This window comes from Emydura macquarii, unplaced genomic scaffold (genome assembly GCF_026122565.2).
Source record: "Emydura macquarii macquarii isolate MOO-44397 ecotype Brisbane River unplaced genomic scaffold, CSIRO-AGI_Emac_v2 contig_1644, whole genome shotgun sequence".
Lineage (NCBI taxonomy): Eukaryota > Metazoa > Chordata > Testudines > Chelidae > Emydura > Emydura macquarii.
The window spans coordinates 13,351,437-13,370,373 of record NW_027131781.1 but is presented as its reverse complement, the minus strand read 5'-3'; the positions used below and the strand labels follow the sequence as shown (position 1 = coordinate 13,370,373).

General features: G+C 50.5%; 1 protein-coding gene across 4 annotated transcripts in view; it reads left to right on the top strand.

The window, feature by feature from the left end:
- Positions 1-18,937, top strand: part of NTRK3 (neurotrophic receptor tyrosine kinase 3) — a 297,966-nt gene that overhangs the window by 63,463 nt on the left and 215,566 nt on the right. For all 4 annotated transcript variants that reach the window (XM_067555657.1, XM_067555661.1, XM_067555659.1 and 1 more), the window contains exon 3: positions 522-593. In XM_067555657.1, the coding sequence (XP_067411758.1) occupies positions 522-593 (72 nt within the window). The remainder of the gene's footprint in view (positions 1-521; positions 594-18,937) is intronic.

Genomic DNA, 18,937 nt, shown 5'->3' with positions numbered 1-18,937 from the left:
GCCCGAGGAAGCCATGGAACAGAAGTAGCAAGGGCTGTGGGGGTTGCAGGTCAGAATTGAGGTGGCTTGGCAGAGGTGTGTTGGGAGCTCAGGACTGGAATAGCAGGGAGTGTGGCTGGTCCTGACCGAAGGCCAGGTCTGCTGCAGCAGAGAGTGCTGCAGGTCAGGATTGGTGCTGCAGGTGTATCGGCAGAGCTGCATAGGGGAGGCTTGCACAGCCGCCGCTCACGCTATGTCTGCTCTTGACAGTACTAGGCTTGTCAGATTAAATTGAGACAACCAAACTCCTCTCTGTTTGTGACCTTACTCAGGTCTTCTGAGGCGAGAGAGTAAAGTATTCACCCCTCCCCATGCTCGCTAACTCCCTGAGCGTGCGCTCCTGAAACTGTCTGGCTTGGCCTGTCGCTTTCAGTTTCATGGGCATCGTCTCTTGACCGTTGCCTCGAGTTTAGTGAAGGGGTCTGAGTGTCCATTGAGCCTCAACCTTTACTTCATCGCTGTCCTTTTAAATCTCCTTCCAGGACAATCAAGAACTCAGGACTGCGCAGCATCCAGCCGCGAGCCTTTGCCAAGAACCCTCATCTGCGCTACATGTGAGTAATGCTGCCCCCCTGCCCTGCGGTTCCCCTTGGAAAGGTTATCTCCAATGCTGTCACCCCGCAGGGGGGGCAAGGGTGAAAGGAGTGATGCAGGGGAGAGGAGGGCGATAATGAAAGGTGAATTAAAGAGGGGAGTGGAAGAGAAGAGAGACGGTCGGGGGAGAAGGGCACAGAAGGAGGGGAGGGGAAATTGAGAGCACTGAACAGTTCTTTCCTGCTGGGCAGCTGATTTAGGTGTCTAAGAACTGGGCTGGCTTTGAGTGTGGCTCTAACGAGCGCTGGCCTCATTAGCACCCCTGCAGCGGCCAGTGGAAATTTCCCTTTCTGTGGAGTTCAGGGGACTGCGGGTGGGGACGGGGGGTGGCAGCATGCCCTGGTGCACAGCCTGAGCCTGCACCGCTCATTAACATTTAACAAATACAGGGTTTTGCAGACACAGATTTTGCTGTCATTTCAGGCACGTGGCTGACAGCTGTGCTCCTAATTATTGACTTGTTAAACGGGTCTTTGAGGTGGACCCAGGGCACAGATGCTTCATGCTGGAGGTTATTGGAGGATAAGTGGAGATGGGAAGGAAATTGGGCTTTGGAATTTGGTATAAGAAGGAGGCAACCCAGTAGATAGCATCCAGTTTTCCAGAGGAGTATCTGGGAAGGTTGGACTGTGTCCCATGGAACATACAAGCACTGGAGGCTGATGGGTGACATTTATCACTTCAGAAAAGGCTGGAGTACTAGCACGTGTGCAGAGTTGGTTATTTTGGTTGTGATATTGAAATATTTTCTTTGAAGGGATGCTGTTGAATGGGGAAATCACTTAACACATCACTTGACAGTTGAATTGTTGGGTAAAGTAGCTATAGTTGCTGATTCTTGGGATTAATATTGTCTATAATAGGTAAAGAGCATAACTATTGGTTCATGGTACAGATGTGTAGGTGAACTTGCTTTTGAGGCTGATCAGGAGGTACCATTAGCGTACACATACATAATTACTTCTCTTTCAGGAAGCTCTCCGTTTTGTAGTTTTATGGCTGAATGGATCACTTTATTTTGGGTCAGAGTTAAGGCTGCTGGGTGGTGATGAAATGCTTATTTACTGTGTGGGCCACGTGAGAGTGAAACACCCTTAATGTCTTGCCTTGCCTTGAAGTGCTTGGGTTTGCTATGATAGAGAACTACATGGTTCAGTTAGTAGCTGGGCTTTGGTGGTATATCCTAGGCATGCTCAGTGCTTCATGTGGAGTTTGAGTGGAGGAAATACTTGTGCCCTTCTGACTGTCGTACTCCTGACCCACAAAGGCTCAGCCCCCGCTTCTGGTTGTTTGCTCAGACACATCTGGCAGCAGGCCTGATGGTCACAGCTATCTTCTACCTAAAGTGTCTTGGATCATCTCTGGAATTACCTGTCTGCTCCCTGGAGAGCTGATCTGGGCACCATGCCAGTTGCTCAGATGAGGAGACCTCTCCTGACTGGCATTTTTCAGTGTAAAGAGCTGTTGATTTGAAGGAGGGAGAACAGCATGATGATGGGAGGAGCCCAGACCGTGGGCTCTCTGGCTGTTTATCGTTGGATCTGAGCTCATGTGAGGGACGGAAGTTCTTAGCCCGTAAACTCCCCGGTCTAGAGGTGAAGTGGCTTTAGTGATAACACAGGGAGGTGATCTCTGAGACGGACTGAGATAGATGGGAGCAGGGGAGGGATCTGAGTCCAATCGGGCCAGGATTTGGGCCGCTGCTGGTTGTCTAGGTCTGTCCTCTAGCTTTACTACCTAAACTTCCTGTGGCCCCCTTGTCTCGGACAGTCTCCCTACAGCTGTTGGATCTGCCACATGACCGACCGTCTGGGGGCACTCGGGAGAGAAAGTAAGTGAGACTGCACCAGCATGGCAGGGCAGCTTTCCTGCTTCTAGCCAGTCGCCGCCTCCGAAGGAGCGCAGCCTGCCGGGGACCTGACATTTTCGGAGGCAGCCTCACACTGGAGTAGGGGATAAAAGGATTAGTGGAAAGGTCGCTCTGCTTCGATGCTCAGGCTGCCATAGCTGGGTACAGTGAGATGAAGGAATACTGTCCCAGTCCCCTGCAACGGAACAGGAATGACTTCCACGGCCAGATGCATGTCCTGGTCAAGACCAGCTGGATGGTATTGGCACTATACTCGAGGCTCTGCTGGGCAGGGCTGCAAGAAGTGGAACACGGGGGGCACAAGGCAAGATGCTGCATTGTTGGGGACGTCACCTCTTTCGCCCCCGTCACCTCATGGGGAGGTGGGGGGGGGGGGGTGTCTCGTGTGTGTTTGTTTGGGGTTAGGATAATTTGCGAATGGATTCTGAGGCACCAGACACCAAGTGCTTGACTGGGGAATTACTGAGAGGCTGAAAGGTGAAGATTGAAGGGCAACAGTGCAGGTGTGTTGGGGCCTGGGGCTGGAATCGCAGAAGGTGCTGCAGGCCAGGATTGAGAGGCAGCAGCAGAATTGGATCTTGGGGAAAGCTTGCATACGGATTTCAATTACTTCACTGGTTGGTGGTAGGGTTTTTTCCTCCCGCTCCTCTCTGGGAGAAATCCCAACACCGTCCACCAGTCTATCTTCTGTCCTCTCCCCACAGCTTTGAGAGAGGTTTCCTCCTGTCAGACAGGCTGGGTTTCTCTGCCTTCTTCCAGCCTCTTCTGGTTCTGTTCCTTTCCCAAGGCATTTACAAGTCTTCAGACCCCAGCTGTGCAATCACAAGATGATCACTTACTCCAGCTCTAATTGCAGGAGCTCTGGTTTGTTGGGGTTTATTTAAGATAATGGCTCTGAATGAGTTTTCCCTGCACAGAGTAAGAAAGAGGAGGTGAAGCCATTGAGACTTTTTTTGCAGTGTTCAGCTGCTTGAGTGCTTGGAATCTGAATATCCCAGTGCTATCGAACAGGGGCCATAACTGCCCTGGAGTGGTTAGAGTCGGCCCCGCGCACAGTCTTTGGTACGTGATGTCTCGCGGGGAGCAGTGAGCAACTGATGGAAACAAATCATGGACTGGAGGTGTCTGGATCCATAAATAGCCTTAGCCCCCCTCTGGGAGTGAGCAGAGCTAGGTCTCCTGGCCCATTCAGTCCTTGGTGTCTGTCAAGGGAACAATTAGTCCCAAATGTGGGGGTGGTTTTTGTACAGTGAATGTACCTGCCCCACCTGTGACTGGACAGAGGCCACTGAGAGTATGTCTGCCTTGCAATTAGGCACCTGTGGCTGGCCCGTGTCTTTTCACAGAAGCAGCTGACCAGCTATCGGAAGGGGACAGCTTTGGTTTGACCTGAGTCACATTCAGCCCCGTGGCCTTTGACAGGTTTTTGCCAAGACTCTGGGTCCAGGTCCCTCAGTGATTCTCGTGTCCATGGCCCTTTACTGTGCAGTCTTTGGTGTCATCTTGGCTAATACCAGGCTTGCTCTGGAGATCTGGGAGGATCTACTCTGGATTCTGTGCATCTGATGTCTATAGTGCATGGGCTTCAGTGATCCAGCCAGTGCTTCGGGGATGAGTTTGATGAGTGGGCACCTGGTAATGAGGATCAGGTCAGGCAAGGATTCCCCAGCCAAATAGTTTCAGAGCAGCTCAGTCACGCACAGGGAGGATTTATGCTTTGTGATCCACTCAGTCTTTGAGCTCCAGGTCTTTGCAAGAAGGCTGTGGGATGTTGTAGTTGCTAAATTTGGGGGCTGTTTGGTGCCCCCAAAATTTTCTCTGGAGAGCAGGGTCCAGATCCTCTGAACCACTGCATCCGTCCTTCACCTGCCATTGTTTGGGCAACTGAATTACAGAGTCCTGGGGAGATGGGGCCACAGCACTCGGTGCCTTTGTCCCCGGCTCCTCAGGGACCTGAGAGGGCAGGATTTCAAAGCAGAGCTGGGAGAATGGAGGGAGCCCCTTTGGTTAAAAACAGCTGCCCTCCCCTGCCCAGCTGGAGAGTGTGCTGCCTCTGTCAGGGACATGCCAAGCTCTAAGGAGCTGAGATCCCCAGTTGCTGAGGTATATCCAAATGAGGCCCATATATCAAGGCAGCTGGAGGGGAAACCATCTCTCTGCCCTCTCCTTTCCCCTCCCATCTCCACCCTCAGGCAGAGCTCCTGCAGAAGTCAGGGAAAACCCAGTCACTGTGCTTTCATCCTGGGATGTGCAAGAGACAAGAGCTGCCAAATAAACCCCCTCTCCCAAAGCACAGTGCTGCCTATACTAGGAGCCCAGAGTTCTTTGCAATGGGACACACCCTCTGCATCAGCGTGGGAGAAGGTAGATGTAGGATTTATGTTTCTCTGGCTTTTTGACAGAATTGGACCTGCCCTCTTCCCCTATTCTCCACAGGATAGATATCCATCTCCATTTGTTAATAAAATGTGCCCTTGGGAGAGAATAAAAAACAAATGTCCTGGGCGGAAAAGGAATCTAGGAACTTAGCTGACTGTATGAAACGAATTTGCTGGGTCTCAGATCCTTTTTCGGAACTGGGCTACCAGAAAACCCACTGCTGCAAGTGGTGCTCAATGGCCTGCCATTGTGATGCCCTCAGCAGAGAGGCCTCAGGATTGACTGACTGGGCTCTAGTGGTTGAACTCCAGTCTCATCCCAAATGGGTCCCACCAGCTCAGGGCTGAAACACTCAATAAAAGTCTCCCTGCAGAGCACGTCCCTTGGACAGAGGCCGTCAGTACCAGGGTTGCCAATCTGGCGCCTTTCACTGGCACCAGGCTCACCCACAAGAGATAAAAAGAAAAGAACAGCAGAAAAACCGAGAATAAAAATAGTTGGATGGTGTTCTCTGGGGGGAAATAAAACCCTTTGTCATTGTTAAGGGGGCTGGGGCTAGGGACTGAGGGCTGGACTGGAAATGCAAGCTAGAGAGGAGAGAAGGAACCTCACACTGGAGTGAATGAGATATTAATGTATTTATGTGTCTGCTCCATCCCTCCCGTCGGAGCCATAGTTCCATCCTGGCTGGGGGGCCTGATAATGTTACCAGGACCCTTCCCTGCCATTCGGATCAACTGATGCTGGTCCCAGAGGTGTAAGTCCCTTCAGCCTCCTTTGAACCCCCTTTAGCAGCCAATGTTGGTCCCACTCCTGTCCTTGAACTGAGAGCTGAGTCCATCCCCATGAATCCCATTGCATTCTACCCTTTCTCTTCCCCCCAATCAGACCACCTGCTAATAGTGTGTGACTCCCTCTAACCACTTTCTTGAATCAATGGCTCTTGATCAGCCAATCTGTAAAGCAGTGTTTGTATTTTCAGAGAGTAACTGTGTGCACCGTATTTATTGGGTAGTAAAGAAAACAAATTAAGGCCCTGTAATTGTGGAATCAGGTGTACTCTTAAATAAAGCTTAAGTAGTCAGAATTCCATTTAGAGTATTAATTGCTTTTTCTGCTCGCACGCTGTGGCTTCTTCCCCCCCCCCCCCCCATCTGTCTTCTGGAGGCTTATGGGCTCATAGGCAAGCCGCGATACTCATCCCATCCCAGAGCTCTCCTTTGGCAGGGCTTGCCATTGTGGGGATGGAGGCCTTTGATAAAGCAGAACCATGTTCAGACAAGCTGTAGTCCGGTTGGTAAATACAAAGTAAATGGAGTCCTGATGGTGACGTCTGCCCTCCCTGGGTAGTGAGGTGAGGGATTGTTTGGCTTTTGAATGCTGCCTATATGGGCTGCCTTATGTCCCACTGGAGTTTCTCCTCTCTTTTGTCTGAGAGATGTAGTTATGGACTAGGACCACACTGTGCAGAGGTATGTGATCCTTTGCTATCCTCTCTGTAAGGAAAGGTCTGATCATGCCAATACTCAGCCCCACTCAGATCCTATTTGTGCTATAGGCACATTAGGGTGCTTGGCACCTCTTGGGAGCAGCTCCTTGAACTGTAATTTACTCACAGTGGGGTCCATTGTCCTAGTCTATTTTTCTTAGATTCCAAGGCCAGAAGGGACCATTGTGATCATCTAGTCTGACCTGCATAAGAGAGGCAGGCCAGAGAACTCCCCTAAATAATTCCTAGAGCAGAGCTTCTAGAAAAACATCCAATCTTGATTTAAAAATTGTCAGTGATGATGGAAAATCCACCACGAACCCTGATAAATTGTTCCAATGGTTAATTACTCTCACTGCTAAAAAATTTACACCATTGCAGTCTGAATTTGTCTAGTTTTAACGTCCAGCCACTGGATCACATTGTAGCTTTCTCTGCTAGGTGGAAGAGCCCATTATTAAACGTGTTCCCTATTTAGATACTTAGACTGTAATCAAGTCTGCTCTTAACCATCTTTGTTAAGCTATCACTATAAGGCAGGTTTTCTAATCCTTTTAATCGTTTTTGTAGCTCTTCTCTGAACCCTCTCCAGTTCATCATCCTTCTTGAATTTTGGGCCCCAGAACTGGACACAGTATTCCAGCAGCGGTAGTTGTACCCGTGCCAAATACAGAGATAAAATGACCTCCCTGCTCCTATTCAAGGTTCCCCTGTCTATGCATCATAGGACCCTTGGCCACAGCCTCGCACTGGGAATTCATGTTCAGCTGATTATCCACCACAAACCCCAACTCTCTCTTTTTCAGAGCCCCTGCTTCCTAGGCTAGAGCCCCCCGCATTTAAATGTGGCCTACATTCTTTGTTCCTAGATGTGTGCATTTACATTTAGCTGTATTAAAACACACATTGTTTGTTCGCCCCCAGTTTACCAAGGGCTCCAAATCTTCTAGAAATAAGTCTAAGATTTTTGTTAGTTATTTTTAGTAGAAGTGAGAGACATGTCACGGGCAGTAAATAAAAATTCACAGATGCCCGTGACCTGTCCCTGATTTTTACTAAAAATAACGGTGACAAAATGGGGCTGCCTTGGGGGGGAAGAGAGCCTGGGCCATGCTCGGGGGGTGGGTCCAGCACCACCGCTGCAGCTGATAACTCTGCGGTCCCTGTTGCTCACAGCGGCACAGAGCTCCGGGGCTGGTGGCTGGGAGCTGTGGGGCTGGTGCCACAGGGCTGAAGCAGAAAATGTCATGGGGGTGGGGAGGCGTCATCACTGGAAGTCACAGACTACGTGGCCTCTGACCTAATCTTATCCTTATCTTTAAAGAGTTGTGCATGTCTGTGGTTCCCTAGGCATAATACTCCCTCTGGTTCCATACCTTCCCCATGCCCTTCTTCCTGCTGTGTTCCCCTCAAGTCAGCGTGGCACAGTTCCTCGCTGATTAGTATATCAGCAGCAGTGGCTGGGTGGCATGTTTATTTCCCATAATTACCTCAGCCTGATTCAATCTGGAGCATCTCCTCATTCAGCTGGACCAGCAACACAGGCAGGCTCTGTATTTTTGCAGCCGCTGTTCTCAAGTCCAAAGGAGAGACCCATACCCTGTGGACATCAGACAGTTTGACTTTTCCCAGAGAGCTGGCTCCTGTAAGCTTAAGTCATTTGAACAGTACTGAGAGGACCCTGTAGTGAATTTCTGACTGCAGCGATACTCCTAGCATCTCTGGTGATAAACACCATCCACCTTCAAAGCACTGAGCACGCATTAGTTAATTTTCACCATGCCCCTGTGAGGTAGGCAGGGGAGTGTTAGCCCTGCCTTGCAGATGGGGAATGGGGATGCAGAGACATGAAGTGATTTTTGCCCAAGGCTGCATGGTGGCAGAGCAAGGATTAGAACTTGGGACCTCATGCCTCTTAGACTTGTGCCCTCTGCTGCAGGCCTGGCTGCCTCCATCACAACCCAGACCTGCCTAAGAACTGGTGTGTTCTACAGTAATACAGAGGGGAGAGATGGGTTCTGAGCCAGTCTTTGCCCCAGACTTCCTGTGTGCCTTTGGGCAAGTTGTTGATCTCCCTGTGTCTCTGTTCCCATCAGTCAGATGGGGATAACAGTGCTTTTGTTCTCTAGTCTCTAGCTCCTGGGGCTGGGACACTTAGCACACTGGGATCACAAGTTGGTTGGGGCCTTTAGATGCCACTCTAACACGACAAATTATTCGGGTGTTCAAAGTCTCTTGCAGTGACTGCAGCATCATTTCACCCTAGCCTGGCCACCGGTTCTAGGGCCGGGTCTCACCTCTGACAAGCCTGATCCCAGATTTGGCGTGAAAGCGGAATGAACGTGTTCTCAGATTTTTGGAGTATGGCAATTTCCTGACGTCCTCCTGAATCATGAAGCTGTGTTGTGACATGACCTATGGTGGGTAGTGATGGCTTGGTGCATGTTTTATGACATATCAAGTTAACCCTGCGAGACGAGCTTTTAGAATCAGGAGCCCTGTCTCAGTCATGTCTCACTTAGTGTCTGAGCTCGGGGCACACCTGGTACTTGGTTAAATCCTAAGAAAGAACAAACCAATATGGAAAGACCTGATTCCCAGAGGGCTTGGTAATGGGACTCCATGGATGAGTGGGGGGCCAAAATTCACTTCCACATTCCTAGGGACAGTGGGGGGGATAAGCATTTCAGAGGCAGCTTCTGGTTAGCCCATTGGAAGCAGAAGCACCCTGCATCGCTTTGCAGACAACACAACAGTGCACATTAGGCAGCTGTGGTGGGTGCCATCTCCAACCTCACAGTGCCAGGGGGAGGTCCCTGAGGGGAGGGGGATGAAACAAAGAGGACTGGCCTACCTCAGGGACTTGGAAACAAAGAGGACTGGCCTACCTCAGGGACTTGGAAACAAAGAGGACTGGCCTACCTCAGGGACTTGGAAGCCACCTTAAAAGTGGGGTGGGAGGGAAGATAGTCACTAGAGGAGCATAATAAATGTTGAGGGATTTCGCAAGTGACCTCACCTGGGTTTTACAGGGATGGCATCTGACTGACAGTGTGAAAGGGGAAGGGTGTAGAGACAGTAAACACAATGCTGGCCAAACAGTAACATTCAAATTGTACCTTGCTTAAGCAATAAGGCATGGCAAGGCATGAATGATGCACATTAATTCAAGCCTTGCCTGTGACTGTGCCAGAACTTAATACGCCATAACTTATGCACTGGCACATTTTATTGGAATTATAAAATTTTATTATAAAATTCTAGAGGTTTTCTCCACCAGCCCCTCCCTATTTATGTATGTTGAAAGCCGAGTGGGGGATTATGCAAGACCTGGGAGCCAGTGTGACGTACTTTATTGGCCCATCTGTGCAAGCGCCACTTTGGGGTCATGGCGTCATGAGGAGCCCTGCTAGAGTTGCCTTTGCATTGTCTTTCCGGTCACGTGTGCAGCATGTGTGAGCAATAACGTAGCATAAGGGGTGGGGGTGTGGTTTACACTGGTTCCCCAGTGCACTGGCATATGGTTTATTCCAGGTACCTCACACTCTGAACATCCTTGCACCCTAAGTGCATGTTTACTACTGGTGCCTGAGTCCCTTAGCGGCAGCACCTCACCTCTCCTTGCACCCACAGTAGGGCTGGTGCCATTCAGCACCATGGCTAGTGCATGGAGCAGAGCCTCCTCGGCCTCCCATCAGAAAAGAGGAGAGCAGTAAGGGCTGGGCCAGGCTTTCAGAACTGGCCCCCTCCATATTCACCTGCCTTCTTTCCCCTCCTTTCTCCTTGCCATCTCTTCCCAGTGCTCCCACTGCTGGCACATGATCTGTGTGTTTGCAAACAGAGCAGCAGTGGTAAACGTGCAGCTGCTCACATCTGGCTTGCAGGTGTCTGTTTTTCTTGTTTCTAGCAGCCAGATTTTTGGGGGCAGGAGGAAGAGCTCCCCATAGCTCTCGAGTGACAGGTGGGGGTGAATGTAAGGGAGAGGGGAGATGAGCTTTCTTGTGGACCCTTCTTCTGGACCAGCTTGTCTGAATTATTCTCCTCCCACCCTTGCATTATTTCCCTCTGCCCCACATTGACTATATCTCTCCAAAGTTGTGTCTGTATTAAAAAGAAGCGTATCTTTCTCTCTAACCTGAACTTATCTCCCAGTGCCAGTTCCACTTGTCAGCCCAGATAGGATCATGTCACAGTACAGGCACCGTGGCATTCACCACCGGCGACCCATGTGCCCAACTTTCCAGCAAAAATAAATCTCGCCCAGCGTTCCGTACCCCCCTTCCCAACCATGCCTATGCAGCAGCAACAGGCTCTGCAGACGTGGCGGCCTCTCAGGAATCAGATATCACAGTGCTGGGCATGTCCTGAGAATCTGAATGGGATAGGAAAAAGGGAGGTTGGGGCTGAATGCAGGGCAGGGGCGGCTCTGAAGCTGCAGCTCCCCAAGGGCTCTGTCCCATTCTACCTGCGCTGGTTTGCTGCCAAGCAGCACTAACCTGCCCTGCATGAAAGCTGCTAACCACAGGCATGTGCTGTGATCGCCTTGATGTCTGCGGTCTTGTTGCCCCACAAACACAGGGGAGGGGGGTCCCAAAGAGAATCAGCAGTTTGGGGTGAGACAGCATCTTCCTTGATGTTGTATTTGTCTTGTCAGCTGAGCGTTTCTCTTGCCTTTTGATGAACAATAGTTTTCAATGTGTCTGTCTGTGCAGAGTATGTCGGGTTGCTGCTTTCATCTCCGTTGGCTGCTGCCGGGGTCTCTTAGCTATCTGCCTTCCTCCTTTCCCTCCAGGGGAAATCCTTAACCTCTCCTGAGATCCATGCTTGCTTCCCTCCAGTGCCACAGATACCCACCACCTTCTGCAGATGCTTCTACATATCCACCTTGTACAGACACCCTTCTCTCCTGGAGATACAAGGCTCCCCTCTCCTTCCTGCCTCCCACTGTCTACACCAACTCCCAACAGACATAAAGAAATTCAACACAGACTCTCACCTCCCACCCCATGTACCCTGTCTATCCATTGATGGGGACTGTCCAGCCTTCTTGGCTACAACAGAAGGTACATGGCAATCTGTGATGTCCCTGGTACTCCTTTTGCTGTTGGAGGTTGCACTGGAAGCAGATATCTCTGTTTCCCTCTGCTCTGATGCTGGGGTGCAAGTACTGTGGGGTAATGGTAGCCTTTCCTTTTTATTAGCTGGTGTAAACTCAGATCTCTTGGCAGCAGCCGGGCTTCATCAGCCTTTTATCTATAATTCAGTAAAGAGTCAAGCCACAGAAATTTTAACAATCAAAAGCAGAAGGTTTTTTGTTTTTGTTTTTTTGCTGTTACAAAAGCTGTTTTATCCCAGGGCTGTGGCTTTTTTTTTTTTTTTTTTTTTTTAAAGATCTTCTCAATAAAGGTGGCAGCTGCTCACACACAAGCAAATTCCTCTGACAACCTCTCTCCTAGTGAAACGGCTCCCTATCTGCTCCTGCAAGAGCCAGCGTCTTTGACACCTGCTTCCCAGGTGATACCTGGCCAGGTAGGGGCAGGTGAGCCATGGAAGTAGCAATGAGAAATGAGTATTTAGTGAGGTTAGAGCCTGGTGCGAGGGAGGGGACTCATGTCATCTTTCACCTTCTGTTTCCTCCTCCCTTTTATATCTGTGTGTTTCTGAAAACAGTTCTGATGGCAGATCCGACTGCCAAGGCAGGGCATGGAATGGCTGTTGCTGGAGAAATTTGAGTCTAAGACCCAGCCGCTGCTCTGACATTGAATCAACATTTGGAGGGGGGCATAGAGGAAAGGAGGGAACTGAGGTAGATACAAACAATGGAGATGTGGGACAGGGGACAGAATGGGAGTTGGAGGGAATGAGGGGGAGGAAAATAGTGGGGAGCAGGAACTGGGGGAGGTAGGGAAGGGTTGAGGAGGTGTTGCGCAAAGAGAAGATGCGGGGTGCTGGCTGAGTGAGGAATGGGACCAGTCTGCAGGGGGAGAATGGTGCGAATGGGATGGAGCAAGAAAAAAGCATCAGGCGGAAGGGATGAGTTGGAGGAGAAAGGGGCGGGAGGATGTGGATGGGAAGAATGGATATGGGGGCAGAGGGATAGGAGAGAAAAGGAAGGCAAGCTGAGGTAAGAATTGGGGGTGTGGGCTCCAGGAAGGTGGAGCAGGGGCAAGAGATGCTGGGAGCTGTGCCTCTAATTAACCAGAACCACCCCCATGGATTTGATGTAATATTAAAATGTGCCTCATTATTCTTGGACGTGTTTTGTGATCCTGGTGATGATATTAATTATTCTTAAAGGTCAACAGCACTCACTCGAATCCCCTTCTGTTCTATCATGTAATCAGTTAATTAATTGGAAACTATTTAGCAGAGCCTGCCAAGTGCTTTGTCTGCCCCGTGTTGTGTTGTGTTGTGTTTTGTTACTGCTCATTTTCCCCTCCCTTCCCTCCCGCCATGTTCTCCAACGTCCAGAGAAACTGCAGAGCTGCTCCATCCCGGCCTGGCCACTGGCACCCACCCCCCTAGGGAGGGAGGATATGTTGGGGTTGGGGGGTTTTTAACCAGCCCACGTGAGCCTGTTTGGTTGCTCAGCGGTTTGCTGGCACTGATTGATTATGTCTGTAAACAACAAATGGGCATTTTTTTTGCTCCAGCCTTAGATCCATGTAGCAACCCAGGGAGGCTTGGAACATGGATCTGAGGGCAGAAAATGGCTGCTCAGCTGCTGGGCCAAGCAGTCCTGACGGAGTTACTTCATGCTCAATGTTCACTGTATGTCTGACCTGACAGCAGTTGTGGGCTGTCTGTCTGTCTGAAATTCCCTAGCCCCTCCCCCTGCTCTCCTCAAGAACTCACATCCAGTGTACGGTCACAGCTCCATAAAGGTGATTTACTGATCAATTGGTTCTCGCCGTTTCTGCACAGGGTGCATGGAGGCTGTACTTCAGCATCGTGGGTCCTTATTAAATGTTTTTGTGAACGTGTTTTGGGTTCTGCTTCTCTGTGTGCTGTGGGGGCATGATTCTTCCTTTGATTCCCTTCCCAGGCTCGCTCTCTATCTTCCCTTGTCTTCTCAGCGTGGCTGGGGTCGTCCTTCCATCGTGGAATGGTCTGCCTCACCTCAGGCCTGCCGGAAACCTGGGGGTGGATGCAGGGGACGGGTCTTCGCCATTCGCTGTCTGATCCCAGCTGGGGGAAACAGCAGGTTGAGGCAAACAAGCACAATAAACCCAGCCCCTTGCTGGAGTTGTCAGCTGGCATCTCCTGGTTTCAGTGGCACAAATGCTGCTGCTGTGCAGCCCGGCAGACGGGTCTGATGAGTGTCCAGGTACCCCAGTGTGGTCTGAGGAGGAGGAGGGAAGGGTGGGTGAAGGGCTCTCAGGGGAAGATCTCTCTCCACTGTAGGATGGCAGCGGAGGGGAAGGCTCTGCTCACTGCAGGTTGGCTGTAGTTACACCAAGAACTAAAGTGTTTCCAAGTGCTGTTGGTCTTCACCCTGTGGGGGAGCTGGCAGACTCAGGAGGTGTCAGTGCAGGACCGACCCAGCTTTTTAATATTGGCTTGAATCCTCTGAGTTCAGCTGTCCTTGGAGGAGAACAGCCCCCAGCAAAAGAGTGAAATGGAAGGAGGCCAAACCCTGGTCTCTAAACTACCCCCAAACCATGGGAAAATCTGGATCCAACCTTTGTGACTGGTTCCCCGTCTGTCGTGTGCTGAACCAAAGCCCTGAATACCTCTGAACCTTTGGGATCTATCCCATCTCTATGTAAAGCTGGGTGCAGCTGAGAGACCCTTTGGAAGAAAGGCGGTGGTGGATGAGGGGCCAGCCTCGCGTGTGACGGCTCTGTGGCCTTTCAAGCATGTTTGGGATCCATGGGGATGATGGTGCTAGCAGTATGTACGTTGTTATTATCATTGGCAGTAGGCGTGTGGCAGATGAGCTGCTAGTGCCTCGCTCCAGAGTGCCAGGAATGCGTGTGCGCGTTGCTGGCAGTTTCACCCTGTGCAGCACTGTCAGGGAAAACGCCCTCACTCCTCCCACCGCGTCTCTCTCTCTCTCTCTCTCTCCGGCACCATGATTGTGGTTTTTGTTTTAATACTGTTGCGGGGGGAGGAGGGAACTTCTCCACCCACCCCTCTTCCCTGTCAGATTCTGCTGCAGGAGCAGCTGGGGACTGTGGAGAATCCTGGCTGTCAGTGGATGCAAAGCAAAGGTGGCTGGAATGCCCTCTGTGCTCTCCTGCCTGGGAACAGACATGGGCTGGGCTGGTTATGTGCATCCCAAGGGGTGCAGGGATTGGTGTGTGAAAGGGCAACGTGCTGGGACGCGTCGCAGTGGGCACTGGCTCCACCAGGCTAGCTGGCGGTGAAAATCTTTTGCGTCTCCTCTGCTGGCTTCCATCCTCGTGTTTGGGGGGCTATCGTGAATGCTGGCTTGTTGTGAAGTGATGCCCTTTTCGATGGCCCGTCTTCTGAGGCAGTCTCGCGAAGAGGCTGGAGCTCTCGTACCCTTCATACGCTGCCGCGTTCGGGGAGACTCTAGGGCAAGGAAGTGGGGATTTCCTGGCTGCTGCTCGTGAGGCAGGAATGAAACCTCTTTTTGCTCTTCCATAGCGCTGGTACGTGGGTGGCGACACCGGCTGGAAGCGTCCAGGCAGAGGGCGTGGCGAAGGGAATGGCTGGTGGCTATGACACATTGGCTTCATCAGTGCAATGCTGAGCCCTGTCCTGCTAACTCATCCCCTCTGCCTGCATTTGAGCGAGGGAGCGTGAGGCTTGCATGGGTTTGGCAATGACGGGTGCTTTGGCAGGCTCTGTCTCAGCTGTGGCCTATTGGGGGTGGGGCGGGAGGTTGTGCTGAGCTATCTGAGATTTCAGTTTTGTCTAATATTTGCAGAGCCCGATTCGTGGCGAGGGCCTGTGCTGCTTCTACCGCTCCTGGGATTTGCTGGGGTAATTTTAGCACATTCATTAAGGGAGGAAAGTACATTTTCCCTTTTAATGAGCAAAGCTGCTTACTAAACAGGAAATGGGGTGGGGGAGGAGAAGGGAAACGGGAGGCGGTGGGGGGGGGAATCAGGAGCACAACACTGGTTTTAGAGGTCATTGCTTCTGTCTGGCAGAGAGGAACAAATCAGAGTAATTCTCCAGTGCTGTAGAGTAAGGCTTGTTCAAGGGGTCTGTGCTCTCTGAAGCAGCCAGCCCTGGTCTGGGACAGGACACCGGATTAGATGTGGCCCTCCTGTATGGGGACAGGCGGGATACCTGGGGGGACGACCCTTGCTCTGTTCTGGAAGGGCAGTTCCTGTATCATCCAGCCAGTTTACTCTGATGTGGAATGTTTTTCACTTTGGCCACTTTGCCACATGATAGAAAATAGTTCATGTGTTGAGGCGTTGGCCTAAAAGAACAGTGGGCCAGTGCATTTGCCTCTTCTGCCACTCACTTAATGGGTGCTTTTAGGTGGCCCGCATTTTTCACTAGTCCCCAACATCTCTCCTCGTGGCTCTCTGTGCTCAGTGTGTGGCGCATGGAGACAGGGCCATGGCAGAACTGATGCTCCGTGCGCTCCTTCCTGTCAGCTTCAGTGTCCAGCTCACACTTGCTAGTCAACACAAAGGAGCCAAGAGGATCAAGAAGTCTTCAGTCCAGGGCTTTTTTCGCAGCCAGGGAGCTGAGCCCAAATCCCCTTGTGAAGACCATGGGTCCACAGAAGCCTGGATGCAGGGGAGGGATTCCTGGTGAACAGCGAGGAGCTCGGGGAAGCGGGATGTAAGGGAGGAGGACTTTCCTATGAGGACATAGGCAGGGAAAGTCAAATCTGGGCATGACGTGAGGTGGGCAGAGGTGGACCAGCAGGCTATGTGTCCACCCTTACTTTAAGTTACATCTTCATCTCGAACCCAAAGCACCTTTGGTACCTGGCTGCTCCAGAGAGCCAGCATGAGCCTCGTGTGAACCCATGGCCTTTGCTGCCGGTTTCATTGGGTTAAGCTAGCCGCCCCTGGGATGCGCTGAGGTTGAATGGCCTGAGAACTGAAACCGTGAGAGGGCCACACTCTCACTGGGTTCTCGGTCCATATTGTTATCCAGGGTTGTCCCCAGCTGTGTTTGCGCAGAGGCCTGAGTGTGGTGGAAGTGGAGGCTTGTGTATGTAATGTCAGCTGGAGTTTCCCAGACTCCCTCATTCTTGTGGAGAGGGCGGCCCCTTTTTTCTCTTCCCCAATTTCCTCCCTCCTTACTCCTTTCCTGAAATTAGGGCTACCGCTGGCTAGCAAATGGCCTGGAGAGAGCCACTGTAGGGTGGTTTTCCTACCCAATGATGCCATCTAGTTTCAACTTCAACCCTGAATCTGCTGTCATGACTTTCTCCTGCCGCGTGTCTGCCCCCTGCCATCCTTGGCATTTAGAGGAGAGGTTGGGGAGTCAGTGGGGAAAGCAGCATGTGAGTTATTTTGGGGGTACGGTGCCTTAATGGGCAAGGCTCATTGGGCCTAGGTTACAGAGCAGATTGAACATCAAAGAAGCCACGCACTGTGCTCTTGACGAACCTGGTGCTGGAGAATGCAGTTGGGGTGTGCGTTTCACCTCTAATTTATGCCAAGCATTCGTGTGCGCCCTCTCATTGGCTCCATGCAGCTAATCTTTGGGATCAGGATTTTCAGAGCTGGCAGCATGTTATTAAAATGTGTTTAAAAATGTCTTCCCTGCAGAAATAAATGTGTCAGGTTTGAAATAAAGGGCGCCCATGGAAGGGGGGAGATCAGTGGGCGAAGGAGGGCGGCAGGGTCCGTCCCCAACTGCAGTGTTTTTCTGCCACCAATTGTACTGAATCACAATAATACAGTTTGCAGTTTAATTACAGAGGCTCTTGTTTGTTAGTGTCATTAATCAGGCATCTGGCTTAATTTACCTGAATAAAAATGGCTTTTAATAGTGGAGCCCTTTTTGCTGCTGCTTAATTGAGGGAAAAGCAAACATGCCATTTCCTTTGTGACTAAAGTCCAATTGTTCTGGATCTCGGAAGCCAAACTCCTCTTTAATCCTCCTCTATAAACAAACACACACCTCACCGGGAATGAGTGTGAAGAACATGTTCGGCAGATGCACCTCAATGACTCCATCCATCTTCTGGGAGAAGATGATTCTGATCACCTTACATTTCCTTTCTGCTTTCCTTCACCAAGGATTCCTCAGTGCCCTAGTCATATGCAAACCACTTCAGTTACCACTGAAATGCAGCCACCTCTGAGAAGGGATACAGATGCTGCCTAATAAGGCACATCAGCACTTTAGGAGAGCTGAGGTGAAGAGTCCCACCCAGTTGAAATTGGAAGAGGGAGGGGAGGCAGAATGTAATCACCCAGGCTGGAATTGAGTCTGGATATTAGGGCTAGTACCCCAAAGCTCACCAAAAAAAATACATGAGATTTATAATCACCAGCGGTCTCATCTCAAAGACAGCTGCCTCTGACGTGATGCTGGGACAGTGGAGTATCGTTGAACTGTGACATTTCCACCAGAAGTCACAAAAGAGTCCTAAATCTGTCGTGTTGGTGTTCAACCATTCAAGTGCTCTTTTGACTTATTGTAGTGTACTTGGTCATTATGGGCTAAGCCACCTTTGATCAGAAGGGTACAGGGAAAGAACATCTTATCTGTCAAAGGGGAGCAGAGTGTTTGTTTGGAAGGATTTCCCATGGAAAGTGGTCCTTGGAGGGTCCTGTGAGATATGGGAGGCTGGCTGGCTGGAATGAGGTTTAGACTACAGAAGGTGGAAAGGACTGGTAACATCGGCTATTATTAAGATTGCCCAACACTTCCCATTATGAGATCCTATTTTCAATTGCTTATAACTTTGCCAAATTGTAGCCATTTGAGCTGAAACTTTTTCAAGCAGGCTGTCTGCCTCAGGCTTGATCTTTTCTGGAAAGATTCAGCTAAAACAGTTCAGCTGTTCCCAAGAACGTGGCTAGGGGAAATATGTTGGTTTATCCATGGCAAATAATTCTCTTTTTTTGGCACACCCCTAGTGCCTCATGCTTTGGAGCAGGGACTTGAAATTTGGCAGGCTGGTGGCCTTTGTGTCAGGAAGTGCCTTTTGCTGTCCCTGTGAAAATCTTCCCAAATTTAGCCCAATTAAAATAAGTCTTTGAAAAATCGCAGTTTGTGCACGCTGAGTAAAGATTTCATAGATTTTTAGCAGGTAGTTCCCTTGAGCACACTCACCTCCAGAGCCTGGAATGGTACCTACGATTCCAGCGTTTCACCATTCCTCTGATGTCAGCAACTATCTATGAAAAAACACTGGCAAAGTGTCCCGGGCTCTTCTAGCGCTGCTCCACACAAAGGATGACGACTTATTACTGCTGTTGGTTACTCGGTTAATTCCAGTGACAGAAGTCTGTGTAGTGGCTCTAAAAATTCCAGCTCTGCTGATGCCCTGTGCGGGTGTCATTATGGTGCCATATGATGTAATTTCAGTTTTTCGGTTTGGCTTTAAAAAAAACAAACAAACAAACCCTAGGAAATTACATACAACCGTCCCCTCCCCCAAAACCAAAACA